An 18,969-nucleotide genomic window follows, 5' to 3' on the forward strand; every position below is an offset into this window, starting at 1 on the left:
ATGTACAAGTGCAGCTTTGGTCATTAGAACTCTTTCTTTCTCACAAGGATGAAGTGGGATTTCAATTTTATAGAGGAGAACTTTCTAGAATATGCTATGAGCAAATTCTCTCTCAAGTTCTGCTCCTTCCCTCATGACTTAAGGGCAAATGGACCACATTTGAAGAGCGTAAGTGGCAGAGCAAGGCTCCCCACAAGGGGATTCCGAAGTGCGCTGAAAGGCACACTGATATGATGGCTGGAGGAGCTGGCCATTGCAGGATGTCACGTCTCACAGTGGGAGTCATAGGCTGGTCTGCCTGCCAACCCTGCCTCTGATCTGTGACTGATGCTGTGCTTTTTTTTTTTTTTTAATACAACTTGTTTTTTTCCTCCACGCCCTGTGTTTCTCAGCCTCAGGAGCGTTTCATGGATTTAGCCTAATCTTGTCAATTCTATCTTCCTAGTTATCATCCATTTCTCATACGCCTTGGGAATCTGTTCACTTGAAAACTAAATTAAGTGCCTTAGACTGATTTTTCTCCTTGATGTTAGTGTAGAGAATTCTGGCAGGGATTTGAAAAGAAGCTCTGACCACAATATGGCAGGACTTCAGCCAACAGGATTGCTTTATGTCGGGCAGGTGACGAGAGTCTGCCCTTGGTGGCCACACATTTGTGCTGGCCCACCGGTTGATACACGGCTTAACTGCATCACCAAGCATTGACTCCAAGGAAAGGCCCATAGGTGCCACACCATCACCCAGTCATCAGGGTTCAGCTCACATTCTGGGATGAGCTGATCATATCAATGGGACCATGGTAGTGCGTGACTTTCATTTAGTTCACAAGAGGTTGCTGGCCCTAGTGTCTGCGCAGAGTTGCTCCCATTGAAAGGGGGAAGGAGTTCATTTTTATGAAGATGTCAGCATAAACTTCTATGGCACAGTGCAGACCATTCAGTTTCCTGGCATGGATTCTTCCCCAAGGAGCTCTCAAATTTCACACTCAAGAGTCTCAAACATGAAACATGTCTATTTATATAGCAGGCAGGACACTGTGATTATGCCTCTGGGGTTAGTGGTTGCTGTGTGTTCACTCTACATGACCTAAACATACCATACACACACATACACACACACACACACACACACACCCCACATACCCCACATGCACATACATGCACATGTGCATATGCACACATACACAATCCACATATATCACACACAGACATCACACACATGCACACACCACATCATGCATTACATATCACACATGCACACACGCATGCACACACATACCGCACATACCACACACATTATACACACACATAGAGACACACATACATAGAGACACACACACCCCCAACACCATACACCACATATCACACACACACATACACATACGCACACACATGCACATACACTCACATGTGCATATGCACACAATCCACCAAATACCACACACATCACACACATGCACACACCACACCATACATCACATATCACACATGCACCCACACACACACACATACACACACAAGAACACCATGGAGAATCTGAGAAGCGCACCACTTCTAGCTCGAACAGTAACTGAGGAACAAGTCTTGTGTGTCTCCAGGTTATAACTGCTGGGTGGGAATAGCAGGGTAGCCTGGGAGCAGGGCCTGGAGGAGTTAAGAAAAGCTCCTCATGGGAAAATGTGGGAGACTTTTGAGGAGGGAGAACTGGTAGGCCATTCCTTTCTCAGTTTCTGAGCTGAACTTTTGCTCACAGCAGGTGAGCCCCGGCTCCCTCCCACACCCAGGCTCTCCCCCTGCTGCTGTGCAGTCTGTTACATAAACAGAGACGGTCTGCTGAGAAAGGAACATTTCTCTATTTTGGCTGTGACTTGTTATTTTTAAAGCTCCATCCCACAAACATTTCCCCCACCCTTGCTTATTCTTTTCACTAGAAAGAAGACGAATTGCTTTTTAAAAATTCAACTATGTAACCCACACACACACAGAGAAAAAAATTTACCTGTACTCTGCACTGTGTAACCAAGGCCAAGAGAGCCTTCCATGTGACTTCCGGTCTCAGCCCAGAGTCTGGCTTTCAAAGGTCCCTCTCTGCTTATACTGAACTCCTGACACCCAGATTTCTAGTCAAAGTGAATGCATGTGGCATTACTGATACTCAAGTTCAATGGCCAACCCCACTCCTGAAGACACATGCCTCTATTTGTCAGTATTTTTCTGTTGGATACTTAAGAGCTGTCCCTTGTGTGTGAACTCTCCATTGCGTATGAATACTTAAAAACTTTAGTCTGAGAATACCAAGCCAGTTGCTGGACTATCTACCCAGGTTGCATCTGGGGAACCTGCTGTGTATGTAGAGGCTCTATATACCTTTGAAGGGAATATATCCATTGTGTTGTACTTATCTTTTTCCTTGTTATTTCTCTTCAATTCTTGGTGTGTTATCATACCCATGTGTCTATTGTCCTACTTACTCTGATATCTAGACCAATAAGTAGTATAAAAATAGTTCCAGTAAGCCTTGTGGGATGAGTTAAAATAGAACAAGAAAGGAAAAGAAGAGAAATTATTTCAGTATTCTTTTCTCTGGTCAGTAAAGCTTTAGGGGCTCACTTACCAGTTTGGGTCTAAATTCTTTGATGTGAAAATGAGAGAGAGCAACACATTAACTTTGCTGGGCAGGAATGAATATATGGGAAGTACCCTGCATATTTCAGTCAGTGTGAGTAACAGTGTTTTGATTAATAAGTGACAGTAATAGAAATCATTTGCTACCTGGAAGAAAATTAGTATGCCCAATCCTGTCTTACCTGTTGCACCAAAAATAGTCCCAACGGCTGGTGACGCAACTCTGTGAATCTACGGAAAGCCGATGAATTCTGTTCCGTAAACGGATGAATGTCTGGTATGTAGTTATACCTCAAGAGTTGTCAGAAAAATGAATGTATCGCAGAAGGCCAAAGAATGAAACCAAAAAAAGTGTACAACTTCAACTTGAAGGAAGCATGAGAGACTTTTTAAATGCTACCAGAATGAAGAGAGATCTCTTGAAAGTTTTTTTTTTTGTAGAAAAAAATGCCAAGAACAAAACTGAAAGAAATATATGACAAACCAAAATATCTCTAACATGGGACTAATTGCTATAATATACAAAGAGTTCTTAATAATCAATATGGACAAGACCAATAACCCTGAGAGAAAATATAAGTAAAGTATAAGAGTAAAAAAGTCAGAGACAAAAACCATGTTAATGTACAAGGGACTCCAGTAAAGCTTAGATGGTAAGACATGTTTTAGTACATGAGACCCTACATATAAACCAGGATAAAAAAAGAAAAGACTTTTTCTATCTATTTTTGTATTTATAGACATAAGATTTTGAATATTATACTTAAGTAGCTCATCAAAATGAAGAACATGCATATCCTTTCACCTAGGAATTCCAATTCTAAAAGTGTGTTTTAGCTTCCTGTACACATGAGAGACAAATATGAGGGTTAGGACTGAATGAACTGTTATACCAGAATGATGCTTGAAGGCAAACTAAGTGTCAATAAAGAAAGATCTGACCCACAATATTTCCATCACATTCTGCCTAACAGTGTTTTGGTCAGCAGTGGACCACATGTATGATATGGTGCCCCGAGAGTATCTCACTCAGTAACATCACAGTTATCTTAGTTTAAGGACACTCTATGAGGTTCACATGGTGACAAAATTGTCTAATTAATGATGCACTTCTCAGAATGTGTTCCCGTCAGAGGACACATGATTACAGGGTACTGTGCTCAGTGTTGGCCAGAGTGGGAAACTCAGAGAAGAGACAAAATTCAATGCTCAACAGTGCATTCATGTTTATGTTTGAAATGCTTAGGTGTCTTATAATGGCTTGCATCTGCAAAACTGTTCCAACTTTAACACCTTCCTGTACATTCAGTTCTTCATATACAGCACGCTTCAGAATGAATGAATTTCTTTCACAGATAGTATCTCATTTAATTTTGGAAGCAACCCCATAGATAAGATATGGATGCTTGTAGTAGCCCTTTGAGCGTGTTAGCCCACTACTTGTCTACACTGAGGCTAAATTCTTGATGCCAGCTCTGTAGTACAAGATAAAAGCCTGACTCACCCCCAAGTGATACGGAGCATGTCGTTGGCCAACAGTTTCCAATTCCTCCCAATGTATTCCTTCTCTCCTCCTCAAGCCCTGCACATCAGTTTTTGCTCTTCCATGTGAAGTTCTGTCTCTCTCCCAATTATGGATTCTCACTTCCTGATTAAATCTCAAATCTCTTAAGATGACCTTGAATGTCACTGATTAAGCTAGCCATCACCTGCCATCCCATGTAGCAAAGTGACCCCAGGCCAACCACATGGTCTATAGCTGCTAGAGTTTTCCTCCTCCTCAAGAGTATCTCAAGACACATTAGCAGACACTGTATATTAATGGAAAGCCACAAGCATTTTAGAAATCAGCATCTTTCTCCATCCCTCTAACAAGTGCAATGTCTAAAACAGCAGCAGTCCATAGTCGCACCCAAACCTCAAGCATCTCTGCTTACCCATAAGCCTCAGAACTCCACATTCAACACAGCACAGATCTGGCCATTAAACATCAGAACTCTTGTAATTATTTTAAGGCTTTGTGGATCAAAAACATTTTTCTGTCTTGTCTTCTCAAATTTCAATGAGTGGTCGTACTTACTGAAAGAAAGTGGGCTGCCAATGGTCGCTACAGACTTGAGGCTGGGGGTGGGGCAGTTTGCGAATATGAACCTTATGTCTTACAGAAGTTTTTCTGCACCTTAATGCTGTTTAAAATTTGCTTCCATAGGAATCAGGGTAAATGTGTCGAGGGCATGGTGGAGATCTTTGACATGTTGCTGGCTACATCGACTCGCTTCCGCATGATGAACCTGCAGGGCGAAGAGTTTGTGTGCCTCAAATCTATCATTTTGCTTAATTCTGGTGAGTTGCTAATCAGAGAGAATTTAATGCTGGGCTTCTGAGACCCAGCATTACTTGTGTTTTTTTTTCTTTCCTTAACTAGATCCAGTTTACTCAATATAAAGTAAAAATGTTGTACATTGAAAGAAATGACACATATTTCAAATAACCCATCATCACTCTAATTAGAGACACAGAACCATATTGATCAAATGTGGTGCATGAAGAAATGATGGTTGACACCGAGTCCTGACCTTGTATTGGAATATTTCCCTATCCTTTCACAATATGGGGCTACTTTTCTTTGCTCATTTGTGTATCTGTAGAGAGTTGTACACGCTAAATTGGAGCGAGACTAAGGGATGCTCACGTTATGACATGGGCCCTACATGTGCAGCTCAGACATGGAGTTGTCTTGCCACGCTCAGGGCTCTGAATTCAGTGCCTAGGACTGATAGGAAAAATAATATCTTCAAGATAATAAAGAGAACATGTATGTGGTTAAACTGATTAGCTAAAGATATGCTTGGCTTAAAGATTTAGAATCAAACAAAGAAGCCAAACAGTCCTCATGAAGAAATAAGGAGTGCAGCCAACAGTGTTGCATTTTGTTTATGCTAAGGGGCTCATAGTCCTCTGCTACTGTCCCTATGCCGGACTCAGCTGAGGAAGCCTAGCTAGGAGCCGCTCAAGTTTTGTTTTTCCTTTCCTTTCCTTTCCTTTCTTTTCCTTTCCTTTCCTTTCCTTTCCTTTCCTTTCCTTTCCTTTCATCTCTCTAGTGAGGATGGCTGTTACTTAGACACCGGGAGTCACCTGGGAATCGTGGCTCGGCCTGGGTTAGTACTCTCCCCATTTCCAGCCCCTCTAAGTGGTATCCAGATCGGCACAATAGGCTCAAACTCCCTCTCAGCTGCACAGCAGATGCCCTTGACCTGGGACCTTTGACCTGCAGCCCCACTTTGCTGGATCTCAATGCCACCCTCCAGTAGAAATCACATCTGTCTCAAGTCTCAGCCTGATTCACTTCCTCACCCCTGTCATGCTTTGTCTCAGATTTCTCAAGAGCAGAGAGACAGCAGGGCTGCACACAGAGAGAATCGGCGTTTTCCCCACGAGGTCTGTCTCCTCCTCATGACCCCTAGACCCTTCCCACCTCCCGTGACAATTTTCCACTCCAGTTCCCCACCAACTCTTGACACCCGTATTCCTTGATAGTTAGCATGGCAATCATCTTCGCTTATCAACCGAGAAATGGAAATTGGTAACTGCTACAGTAGGCAAGCGCTGAATTGTGGAGTGGAAGTTCCATGAGGAAATAATACGAGGCGATGGGCACTCGGGAAGTGATTACCCGCCATTCAAGTTTCTAGTCCCACTCAGGTGCTTTGTCCTTTTTCATTTGAGCCGTTTGTCCTGCGTGTGGAAGGGGCCAGATCCCACAATGGCTCTTTATTGGATGACGGTTCTGGGAGTGGAGCCACTCGTCTGCACGGCGCCAGGTCCCGATCCCACTCTTCCTCAGTGCAGGGCTGGCATGTGTGGACACCCCGCATGTAGGCAATGTGTTAACTTCAGAGACAGCATGCCTAAAAAGTGTTGGGAACTTTCTTTCTTTTTTTTTTTTTCCCAGTCCCACTCTAATCAGAAAAGATTACCCAAGACAGGAAGTAAGTAGATCACTCAGACTTGTAAAAGGATACTCGTGGTCATGAAAACTGTTGCCCACATATCCGAGCAGCTTTTTCTTGCAGTTTCGTTGTTGCTGTTCTTATGACGGTGTGGGTATATTCTTAAAATTATGCAAAAATTAAAGGCAGGACCCTAGATTCGTGAGCTCTGAATTTTTACTACCCAGCCTCACTGTGTTTCCCCACTGCAGAACTGGCTTTCCAGCTCAGTCTTTGTGACACTCGACAAGCGTTCGTGCTCTGTCTTTGTCCCTTCCCTCTGTCTCAGAAGCTCTGTGCACATGTTTGCTCTGAAAGGAGTGGGACACTGTTTGGCAAAGAGAGGCGCCGTGTACCGCAGAGTCGATAGTTAAATTTTCGTGAGCTAGTGGAGAGCAGCTTATCTGTGCCATCAAGGACAGAACTGGCTCCAAGAGAACTGCGACAAAGCAGAAGCAGCTGCCTGGCCCCAACACACAAAACCACTCTCCTCACCACAGACGTGAGCTGTGTTCCGGAAGGCCAGGTCTGTGCCTTGCACAGTTCCTAGTGTCTGCTATTGTTCGTGGAAAAGCAGAGTGAAACAGGATGAGACTCTGAAGACACAATGGGCCAGTACTGAGAAATAAAAAGAAATAAAAGTGCAATAAAAAAATATGCCACAGGAAAGTTACCACCCCCACACATACCCAATACACACACACACACACACACACACACACACACACACACACACACACACAACTAAAGGAGTTCCAGATGTTTCTAAAACCTAAACCAACTCACAATTTTTGAGCTGGGCCAACTCCTGACTATCAGGAGACAAATGATAAAGTAAGTAACTCCAGGGATCTCTGACAGAAGCCACACAACCATGCTGGCCGGGATTCAGGAAAGCTGGTTGTAAGCTGCCCACCCATCTCTGGCTAAGCCTGGGGGTTGGGAGGAACCTCTCATTTTCTGCTGAGCATCTGAGGCCCAGTTCTGAGAAAGTTTGTTCCCAGTGGCCTTTGTTTTGAGGCCGAATCAGGAGAAATGAAGGATTTCTTTGAGGGCCTCCTCAGAATGTCTTTGTGCAAGTCACAAGAGGATCTCCAAAGGCCAGAATTTCCACAGAAGATCTCTTCATGGCTGTTTTTGAGGACATTTAACACAATTTCTGTGTGTGCTGGCAATGATATACTTGCTTACCAAAGGCCAGGATCATCCATAGGACAAGCACCGATACCACACCAAAGGAGAGAGGTGGTCTTGGTTCATCCAGATAAGGCTTAGCAAAAAATCAATGCCAGCTTCAAGTCTTCCTGAGAACCAGCTGGACACTGTCCAAGAGGAAGGCAAGCAGGAAGGGAGCAGATGAGCTCAGGGCAGGAGCCTGTGGAGGAGCAGAAGTCAGGGGAAGGGTGAACATTCTAGCCTCAGGAGGAGTGTGGTGACAGACCTCACCGCACTCCCCCCCCCTTCCTCCTGTCCAGTGTGACCTCAGTTCTTCGTCACTGTCATTGAGACACACCTACCTACTGCCTGCAGACCAGCTCCATAGCAAATCTGCTTTCTCTCGACTACTAGGATTCTTAGTAACACATGCCCTACCATTTCAAGAGCTGGTTGGTTTTATTATTTTACTCAAAAATTTCACTCATTTCTTCAGTGATTTTTTTTTTTTGGCAGCCTCGCTGAGATCTTCATGTCAAACATACCCAAATGAACATTCTGAGTTTGTTTTATTTTATTTTTACTTTTACCTATACATTTATATTAGCACACATATATACAATAAAGTACACACAGCAAGAAGGAGTATGAACCAATGAGGAGTTATATAAATGTTACATTCATTCAGAGTGTTTCGCCTCTTTAACAGGAATCATTCTGTTTCTTTATATGCTTATTTACCAATTTCCCTAAGTGATTTATTGTTCATTTTGTGTTTCTCATGGTGTTGGGGACACATATTGTCAACAGACATTGCCTAATTCAACCCTAGAAGCGTTGCTGGACATTGCCAGGGGATGGGCTAGAAAACCTTCATGTTGCTAGTCTCTCCCTCCCACTCTGAAGCACCTGCCTTCCCTGTGGACTATCTCTGCACCTCGGAATGTATTGATGATGGCGGGTCACGGAGCACGGGAGGCCTCAGGCAACGAAAGCTATCATCGTCAGAGATGAGGACCTGGCTTTTTATAGAGTGGATCTCGGCTTTTTGGAGTGTGGTACTTTAGTTTAAATTCCCTCAGGTAGCCCTCCTACACCAAAGAAGTGAGGAGTCTCGAGGCTAACAGTAACAGGGACCATAGCAGCTACCTGGAGACTTTGTTAATTATGCTGCTTAACTGTGTGTCATTAAGTGTTAGAATGACGTTGATCGTGTGGGTTTGATCTTATGGTGACAGACCACAGTGGCAAAGCTCTGCAGAAACACTGCACGGCACTTACGAGTTTGTCCTCTTCTTAGCCTCATGCCCATTCCAAATCCACTCTCAGGCAGAATGCTACTGTGTCGCTGTTTCCCAAGCCTCAGGAGACTCATTGCCGGAGCTTTGTGTGTATATACGTCTATCATCTGCACAAGGTGCACAGTTTAGCCTTCAATTCAACTTGTCAGTGTTATCTATCATTTTTGGAGCTGTCTCTTTTCTTTTATACACACACATGAGCACGTACACACACACACACACACACACACACACATACGTGTGTGCTCTCTCTCTCTCACACACACACACACCTATAACTAAGTATACTGTATTCTCGAGACCCTCTGTCACTTTAGTCTCTGCTAACTTATCTGGTTGGGCCCAGGTAGCTTCTCCAGTTCCTGGGTCCAGCTCTCTGTACCGTCTGTCTTACTCATAGACAGCATCTGTGAGCCCAGACTCCCTCTGTTCTCCTCACCCGGACTCACAGGCTAATCCCAACTATCCACAAGTCTCAGTATATCACCACTAGCAGGCTTTCTGCTTGCTCCTGGAATGTCTTGTGCTATTGAAACTTGACACCCAGTTACCTATTTATTCCAAACTCAACTACCAATGACATTAGTCTTCCCGCAGATAGAATTTTTTTGTGTGTGCTCTATTCATTTTATTTAATTTTTAAATTTATTCATATTACATCTCAATTGTTAGCCCATCCCTGTATCCTCCCATTCCTCCCTCCCTCCTGCTTCCCCCCTACTCCCCTCCCCTATGACTGTGACTGAGGGGACCTCCTTCCCCTGTATATGCTCATAGGGTGTCGAGTCTCTTCTTGGTGACCTGTTATCCTTCCTCTGAGTGCCACCAGGCCTTCCCATCTAGGGGACGTGGTCAGAAATGGGGCCCCAGAGTTTGTATGAAAGTCAGACCTCACTCACCACTCAACGGTAATCTTCAAAAAAGAATAAGAGCTAAAACCCACAGACAACTAAAAACCCCAAGGGAGAAAGAGAGAGTTCTAGAAACCAAGTGACACAGTCTCTAACTGTATAATGTTGGTGTTCATTTAGGGAAACAAGGCGAGGTTGAAGAAGAACATACATGTTACACATTTTAAAAGCATGGCAGCTGCCTTCTGTTGCCTTGCTCTGTTTTGTACATATGCATGTCTTGTTTTCCTGGTGCCCTGATGAAAAGCACACGAGGCCAAAGCTGATGAAATCCCGTTCGTGTTTACTGCATTCACAAGTGGCCACACTCTAACATTTATTTCATGATGAATTATAACAAGTTTCCAACATAGAGAGTGTTTCTCCCTCCCCAGCCTCTCCCCCCAGTTCTGAACTATGTGTATTCCGTATTATTAGACATCTGCTTGGGAGCATTTTGATTTTTCAAGTTTAGAAATAAGACAATAAGTTTGAGAGGCCTCTATATTTAGATAAAAAGAACATTTTAAAACCATATGACTTTAAGCATCAATGATTCATTAAGTCTCTGCAGTTGAAAGTTTCTGACAATAACAGGCCTTGGAAATAGCAAATGGACACATTGTCAGGGATGCCAGTGTTGTCACACCAGAGAAGCTGCTTCTCTATTGTCTCTTGACTTTTTTTTTTTGTGACGCCAAGCGTCCTCTCCACACAGTCGGCTTATTGTCATTATTTTGAGATGAAAGGCACTTTACAGTTACCAAGTGGTTCGCTGTTGGTCCCTCTGACTGAATTCTTTGGGTCCACTCAACTTTTGGAGCCTTTCCATTGTGACAGCTTACAGTGCAACCTTAAGCCTCTTGGGTGATGCGGTTCTTCTACACTCCGCTATTTACTTGAGGGATGGAGCCCCTTGATAAGCTACTTATGTGACTCTGTTGGGTACAATGACTACCCAGCAGGCCCAGGGCCTCAGAACTGTCACGGCCACTGAGAGAATGCCCATATAGGCAGTATAGGATCTTGGCCTGCTCCCTGCATGAGGACACAGGTGAACACTAGTGTGTCTCTTCCACAGCTCCCAAATACAAACACCTTCCCTTGTGTCTTTATAAAAAGAAATGGCTTTTTTTTTTTAACTTTTGCAGAAGAAGAAATAATAATAACTATTATTATAGCATGAATTCCTGACAGGAATTCTGAGGCTAGTTCTCACGTTCGCCCTTCACCATGAAGGGTCCACTCGCCTGATGAACGCACTGTTGCGAGCAGAGCATGTACCAGTCTGAGATCTGGTGGCTCAGATCCTGTATATGGCTTCAGAGGTCTCAGAACTTCTGAGAACTGGGAAGGTCAACTGTATGAACTGTGTTTCCCATTGTTGTGACAGACACCTGGCAGGAGACACCTGGTAGGAGACAACACCTGGTAGGAGACACCTGGCAGGAGACACCTGGCAGGAGACACCTGGAAGGAGACACCTGGCAGGAGACACCTGGAAGGAGACACCTGGAAGGAGGAAGTTAAGGCTTACTTTGGCTCACAGTCTAAAGGGCTCAGTCCATTGTAACAGGGAAGACATGGCAGCCGTAATATGAGGAATCAGGTCACACCGCTGCCTCCCCAGTTAGGAAGTGCTGACCAGTGAATGCTGGTGCTCAGCTCAGCTTGCTTTCCCTCCTTTAAATTCAGTCCCAGACCTCAGCGAGTAGGATGTCGCTACTCAGACTCAGGGCAGGTCTTCCAACTTAAGTGACACAGTTGTGGGAGCATCCTCATAGACGAGCTATGATTCTGTGACAATTCCAAATCTAATCAAATTGACAATGAAGAATAATGGTCATGCCAATCTAAGTTCCCATAGGCTTCAGAGAGCAACACGCAGAGTTCTGGTTTTCAATATGACATGTTAAAATGCAGTCCCATTAGGAGGTAATAAGAGGAGGAAAGTCAATTTGACTATGATGTGCACAGATGGGCTTTTGAAAGGTGCCTGAGATTAGTCAAGGCCATGAGGAGGGCCCAGGGTACACACATTGGTCATTATACATGACCTCTAACCCTTGGACCAGAACTCTGAGCCATAACAGAACTTTTGTCTCTGTGGTTTACCCAGGCCATGCTGTTGTGGTCTTATCACCAGAAAAAGGACTGATAGGTTCTTGGTACCAGCAAGTAGGGCTGTTAAATAAGCAGTTCCTGAAAGTATGGGAACAGCCTTGGGACAGGGTCAGGAGCACAGCATGGGAGAATTTGGAAACTCAAGTGGGCTGGTTTAGGAAGCATTCAGAGTGGGAGGATTATATAAGAGAAAAGGCTAGCCTCGTCACTGTACTATTGAAAGAGCCTCACTGCATTATGCTCAGCCTCTAAGACTATAAGGAAGGCCACAGCTACAAAGAGACGGACTAGATTATTTGGTGGAGATGTCTAAACGTTAAAACCAGCTAATTTTTAAATTTTTACTTTTATTTTTAATTATGTGAGTGTGTGTGTGTGTGTGTGTGTGTGTGTGTGTGTGTGTGTGTGTGTGTGTGACTGTAGTGCCAATAGAGTCCAGCAGAGGGTGGAAGCTCTCACAGGTAGGCAGTTATGGGCTGCCGAGGGATCAAAACCATTGTAGTAGAAATGCATTTGTTATGAGCGAGAGGTCTGGGCATTTGAAGAGCTATTGGTACATGTACACTCCTGCCCCACAGACATCATCAGACCACACTTTCATCTACCACTGGGAAAGAACTCCCACATACACAAGCCATTGTGCCCTGTGGACCATGAGGCAGGCAAATGAAAGCTGCGGGATGGCTAGGGAGCTGATAGCTTCCTTCTTCCCTCCCCCTGCTGCTACTCTTAAACACCCACAGTCAGGGATTCGACACATGCACCAGATAGGCACCTCCTTTGGAAGCCGCATTTTACCAGAATTGGACTTTCCATTGTATATGCAGGTCCTGTCTAGTTCTAAATTATGCACAGACACCATGACCACGAACTACCCTCGCAAGCACTCGACCTATTCACAGGGTTGGCTTTCTTATGTGTTACATTCTCCCACTGATTTTTTTAAAAGCAATTATTTTCAAAGAGCAAGGCAAGCTATTGAAGAACTTCAGGCAAATCATTTTAAGTGACTCTTTTGGAGATAAAGAATTGGGCTCCCCCCATGACTTTGCCAGCACTTGGCACTGGTTGTTCCATTGTCTGATGATTGATGAGCATGGAAGAAAGTTTGGCACATGACTCTACCTTCAATCCAGATGCCCACTTCACCGCTAACATGGGAGTTGGTGGTGCCCGCTGTGCCCTACCCACCACCAACAATCCCCTAGGGATCAAGGGAATTCTCTGCCTCTCAGCTATCTGCAGATGGAAGAAGACATGGCTCTGAAGGCATTAGTGTCAGGAGGGAACTTGCTGTTTCCTTTAGATTTAGCATGGACCACAGTGATAAATGACACCCAGAATGTCAAAATTCTTTTCATCGTGTCATGTGAAACACAGGCTTTTCCTGTTGGAAAGGCAATGTGAATTGCTAAATTAGTTGGGCCTCTGTGTTCTATGAAAGCAAAATGTGTAGAACCTTCTAGAGAAACCATGGTGCTGTGTCACCCTCTGGATGTGTTCTGGGAGCCACATTGCCAGGCTTTGAAACTCATCTACTGTTGTTCTTAGCTACGCAGGTCAGGTTACTGATGATGTGTTGGGATTTTTTCCAAGTAAGAAAATCACTGGGTAAATTTTCAGTGACAAATTGGTTAGCTTCATTTCCTGCTGAAACCACAAGTTTGGAGAATCTCAGAAAAAAGAATCACCTTAGAGACGATGGAAATATTTCAAGAAATTTAATAAATAATATCTTCATAACAGTCTCTGTGTCTGTTGAAGGCACCATTCGCCAGGTGTTTTTCTCACTCAGCAGCTCAGGTACTGACATAGTCTGAAATAATAACAACTAGAGGCACTTTTTGTAGTTTTAATAGATTTTTCATTCTTTTCTGGGTTGCAAAAGTGATGTATACTCAATGCTTGGAACTTGGAAAATATGAAAAAGACACCAAGAAAAACAGTCTTTCAGGTCATCCTAATTCCATCACATGAATGTAGTCATTGTTAACATTTTGCTGAAAGTCTCTCTTTAGCTTAAGAGACTCATAGATGCCAGGCATGATGGCACACACCTTTAATCCTACAACTTGGGAGGCAGACACAGGTGGATCTCTGTGGGTTCAAGGCCAGCCTGGTCTACATAGTAAATTTTAGAACAGACAGAGCTGTAGAATCTCTGTTTCAAAAACAAACAAACAAACAAAAAGAGACCCATAGAAGATGGCCAGCCACTTCAATTTCTTTTTTGCCACACCATCCTCTGGTCTGTTTTGTTTTTCATAGACAGGGGTTCCCTGTCCTGGACTCACTTTGTAGACCAGGCTGGCCTTAGACTCAAAGAGATTTGTCTGCCTCTGCCTCCTGAGTGCTGGGATTAAAGGTGTACCCAGCTCTCTGGTCTATTTTGAAAAGCAGAATTGCTCATAATATTTTCCACAATTAGAATTATTTTAGTGATCTCAGACATCCAAGGAGGTGAGTCTGTTGGCAGCCATTTCTGGTTTCATGTAAGCCTTAGAGCTGCAGATTCTTAGTGTCGTATTTGGGTGCTGAGCCAGAAGTCAGGCAGGTCTGGATTCTAGTTTGGCTGTTCCACACATTTAACGGCTGGGTGACTCAGTCAGAGGAACCAGTCTGCTTTCTGGAAACACCTCCTAGTCCTTGCCCCTGTGCTGTAGGCCCCAGTGCTTCAACTTCTTGCAGCCTTTGTTTCCCAACAACTAAAATGCAATTTGCATGTAGTTTTCTTCTCTGCATTTTGCTTTATAAATTTGCAAAATGCTTTAGGACTTGAATCTGTTCTTCATTGTTCATGGTCAAGGTGCAATCGTAAACATTTGTTGTTCTAGTTCAGGGAAAGTGAGGACAAGAGGGGCCTTTGAGATTCCTGGCCACGCACTCCAGCCACAGGTTCGGTGAGAGAACCTGTCATAGTTTCTTGCCTTAAGGTTGTAAATGATTGAGAAAGACTCCTGAGGTTAACCTCTGGCTTCCACATATACCTATACATATATGTACACATCACACACACACACACACACACACACACACACACACACATACACACACACACACTCACACACACACACACACACACACACACACACTCATACATGTGTATGTGCAAAATTACTTTCCCTATTTAGTAGAATTTACTTCTGTGTATAGTATTTCAATTATTTCCTAGAGAATTTCATATAACATATCTTAAGCATAGTCACCCTCATTCCCTTTTCAGTTTTTCCCAGATCTACTCCCTCCATCCACTTTGTATCCTCTTGTTACTTTTATTTAGAAGAAATTGTCTTTCAACAACTGTCCTAGACCTCTGACCCTTAAAGTCTTTGTCGCGTTCCTCTGTGGCATTCCCTGAGCCTTAAGTGCAGGAGTTGTGTTGTAAGCATATTAATTGGGAGCAAGCACCCCCTATCCCTGGTCAGTTGATCTCTGTATTTTGACCAGTTCTAGTTTTCTATAATGATCTCTGTCTACTATAAAAGGAACATCTTTGATAAGGGTTGAGAGCTACACTTATCTGTGAGTTTAAGCACAAGTACTTAGACATACAACACAGCTAGGCAGTGTATTGACTTAGGAAACTGTAAAACTGGTTTCTCCTCTGGATTTCATGGCCTCACCAACCACAGGTAGTTGACTAAACTTACAGTGTCATTCATGGATTCCCTTCCATTAAGGAAGCTTTAAAACCAATTTAATGACTGATGGTTACCCCCAAGACACGAGTGCCACTATTACACCTTTTGGAATGTCTTGTCATTGGCCATGTTATGGCTCATTGGCTTTGTTGTTGGGTAGGGCCAACAATTGCTTTTCTTCATTGGTGGCTTGCATGGTTTTTTCTGAAACTAAGAGAGCTAGTCCTCAGCGAGGGTGCTTCCAGGTCAGATCCAGATTAATTCCTTCAAATCCCATGTCTGAAGTTCAGCAATAGAGCCATACCTTCTCTTTTTCCTGGAAGGCCCATGGGCAACAGCAATAGCCTGTATTGCTTCGGGTATCTCTTGGGCTCCCCTGAACAACATCTCAAAGCAAAGATTTCCCATACCTGACACAGGTGGTTTTGTTAGATGGTCTACACTTTTTTTAGGTAGGGAGCATTGTCACCTCAATTTGTGTAACTTTAATTAAATGCCATGTCTATGTTTGTTTAATTTTCATATATAATCATGTAAATGAATAAATGTATATATGCTGTATGTAATTTTAAATAGGCATGAAGGAACATAATTCCCTATGGAGTTTTCAAATTTCCTCAGCGTTATCTATACCTCTGCCTTCCCTCTCCCTCTGCATTGCCATCCCACCTCCCTCCCCACATAGGTCTCCTCCACATGTTTTTCCCATTTCTTCCTACTCTATGTTTTAGGACAAGTTGGGTTCATACACAAAAAAATCTGAGTGTAAAGAGTAATCCGACACACCTTCAGCCTCCGCACCCTACTTCATCTTTCCTCACTGTCAGCATCTTGTATCAGGGATGCATTTTTAACAACAGGCCTCGATGGTCATTATCGCCCCAAGACCGTGGGGGACACTGATGTTTTGTATTGTGTGGCTTTCAACAAGCATTTCTTATTATTATGCAGAATGATTTTCCTACCCTAAAAACCATCTAACCTCCTCTTCTTCACCACCCTCCCTGCTTCTGTCAGTCTGCTGTGTCACCCCAGTTTTGTCTTGTTCAGGATGTCTTGTGTTTGTAGCCTTTTCACACTGACTTTTTTCCTTGTACTGGGCACTTTAGGTCCTTACAATGTCTTTTCATAGCTTGGTAGTTCATGTTTTATTAGCTCTGAATAATATTCCACTGCCTGTATATACCATAGTTTTCTATTCACCAACTAAAGGAAAGCTTGCTTGCAAGTTTTCATAAATGTGGATAAAGCTGCTACAAGTCTATGTGTGAGAATGTGTGTGGATATAAATTCATATTTCTTATGTGAACACTAAGATGTGGGATTACTAGATCCTTTGGTAAGAGTTGGTTACGTTTTGTTAGAAACTGCCAAATGCCTTCCAAAGTAGCAGTAAGAGTTTCTCCACACCAGCTAAGGATGTGTTTTCCTGTTTCTCCACATCCTTGCCAGCACTTTTGTACTGTCAATATTATGGATTTTAGCCATTCTAAGGGATATATTTTATTACTGTTTTAATTTATAATTTGCTAAGCTCATATGATGTTAGACACCTTTTTATTCACCCAATTGTTGTCTGTGGTTCTCCTTTAGTGAGACGCATGTTGATATTTCCCACTTATTTTAAACTAGGTGATCTTTTATGGTTGCATGTAAGCAGCCTTTTATATATATATTGGAGAACAGTGCCTTATTGGATGTGTCTTTTGTAAATGTTTCTTTCTCTCTATGGCTCATCTTCTCTGTGTTTGGAGACTGGTAGTTTTCACCCTTCCTTTTGCTGAAGCCGAGGTCTCTGGAAGGGGTTACCCGAGAACAGGAGACAAAGAAGCAGCAAAGTTGGAATGCACAGGGGCCGCTCCCCACTGCTGTTGTTCCTGCTTTAATCAAAGAAGAATTACTCAACCGCTTAAATGTGAGGGTTTTACATGAGGCTAACTTTGTCTGTCTGTCTGCTTCTATATTTATTCTCTCTCTCTCTCTCTCTCTCTCTCTCTCTCTCTCTCTCTCTCTCTCTCTCTCCCTCCCTCCCTCCCTCCTTCCCTCTCTCTCTGTATCTATCAATCAACCATCTTTCTATGCATCTATTTATCTACCTAGCATCATATATATGTATGTATGCCTATATATAGATAGAATCTTTGGATTCTTCAAATCATTTCTAAACTATCAAATTAGTTACTATTTTTAAAGATACCTTTTCCTTTTTCTCTAGAATTTCATACATGTTTTCAACAAAATATGATATTATCATCTTAATCCCCATCCATGTTCCCCTCAACCCAGCCACCTCCAAACTTCATCTCCTCTTCCTCTGCCTTCTCTTCCTCTTCTTCATCCTCCTCCTCCTTCCTGCTTCTCATATTGTTGATAGCCCGCCGAGCCCAATTAGCTGCTCACATGGTTCCATAACCAAACCAGTTGATCTTAAGGCATCGTTTAAACATACACCTCTAGAATCCCACATCTAAGGTTTTGGAATGTAATGTAAGCTTTCTTCTCCTTAAGATAAACTTAGGCTTTTTCAATGGAGTTTCTATCTAGTCCAATACTCGCTTAGCATGAAGGATGGGAGGGAGACACCTGAAGGTACCTGCAACCCACAAGCTCACTTGTCTCACTTGAAAATAGAGAAATTTGATACTAGTTATAAAAACACAAAACAGCAACAACAACCTAGACCATCAGCCATTTTTTATTCTTCCTCAGGAAAGAGCAAGCATGTTTCTCTGAGGATTTGCCCTTCAGGGGCTCTCACACTCAAATTAGGATGGAGAGACCATGACACTTCTTAGCGCCTGGTGCCAAACACTGCAGCTACTTGAGCGGGCTGCCCAGCTCAGGGTGATATGGATGTGTTTGCATAAGCTTGCCATGTGCTCTCAGTTCTCACAGGGGCTTTCCTGGATCAGAGACTGATTGAGATGGTGCTTGCTGGTGTTTCCTGGGTGCATCTTGTCACAGTAACTGTTTATATTGATCCACAGGGGGAAAAGGGACATTTCCCAACTGTTTTACTCACTTATTGCTATCCCATAGGATTCAAACTATTTACTGAATTTCACACAAAGTGGTAAACTAATAGTTAACAAACTTCATATAAAGGAAGAGCAATGTGAACAAAACACCAACTCTGTAAGCTATATTAACACACAGAAGTATATAGCACTCTTTTTTTTTTTTAACTCTACTTGATAACCCTATATAGAAGAGAGAATGTTAGTGGAAAAATAGGGGAGGGGGTC

The 18,969-nt window shown here is 43.2% G+C and overlaps 1 protein-coding gene across 6 annotated transcripts in view; it reads left to right on the forward strand.

Annotated features, from left to right (window-relative positions):
- The window catches only part of ESR1 (estrogen receptor 1), a 366,771-nt gene that overhangs the window by 328,690 nt on the left and 19,112 nt on the right, over positions 1–18,969 (forward strand). For all 6 annotated transcript variants that reach the window (XM_084775860.1, XM_084775859.1, XM_084775858.1 and 3 more), the window contains one exon: positions 4,834–4,967. In XM_084775860.1, coding sequence (XP_084631986.1) covers positions 4,834–4,967 — 134 coding nt within the window. The remainder of the gene's footprint in view (positions 1–4,833; positions 4,968–18,969) is intronic.

This window comes from Acomys minous, assembly GCF_964271855.1.
Source record: "Acomys minous genome assembly, chromosome: 3".
NCBI classification, from domain to species: Eukaryota; Metazoa; Chordata; class Mammalia; order Rodentia; family Muridae; genus Acomys; species Acomys minous.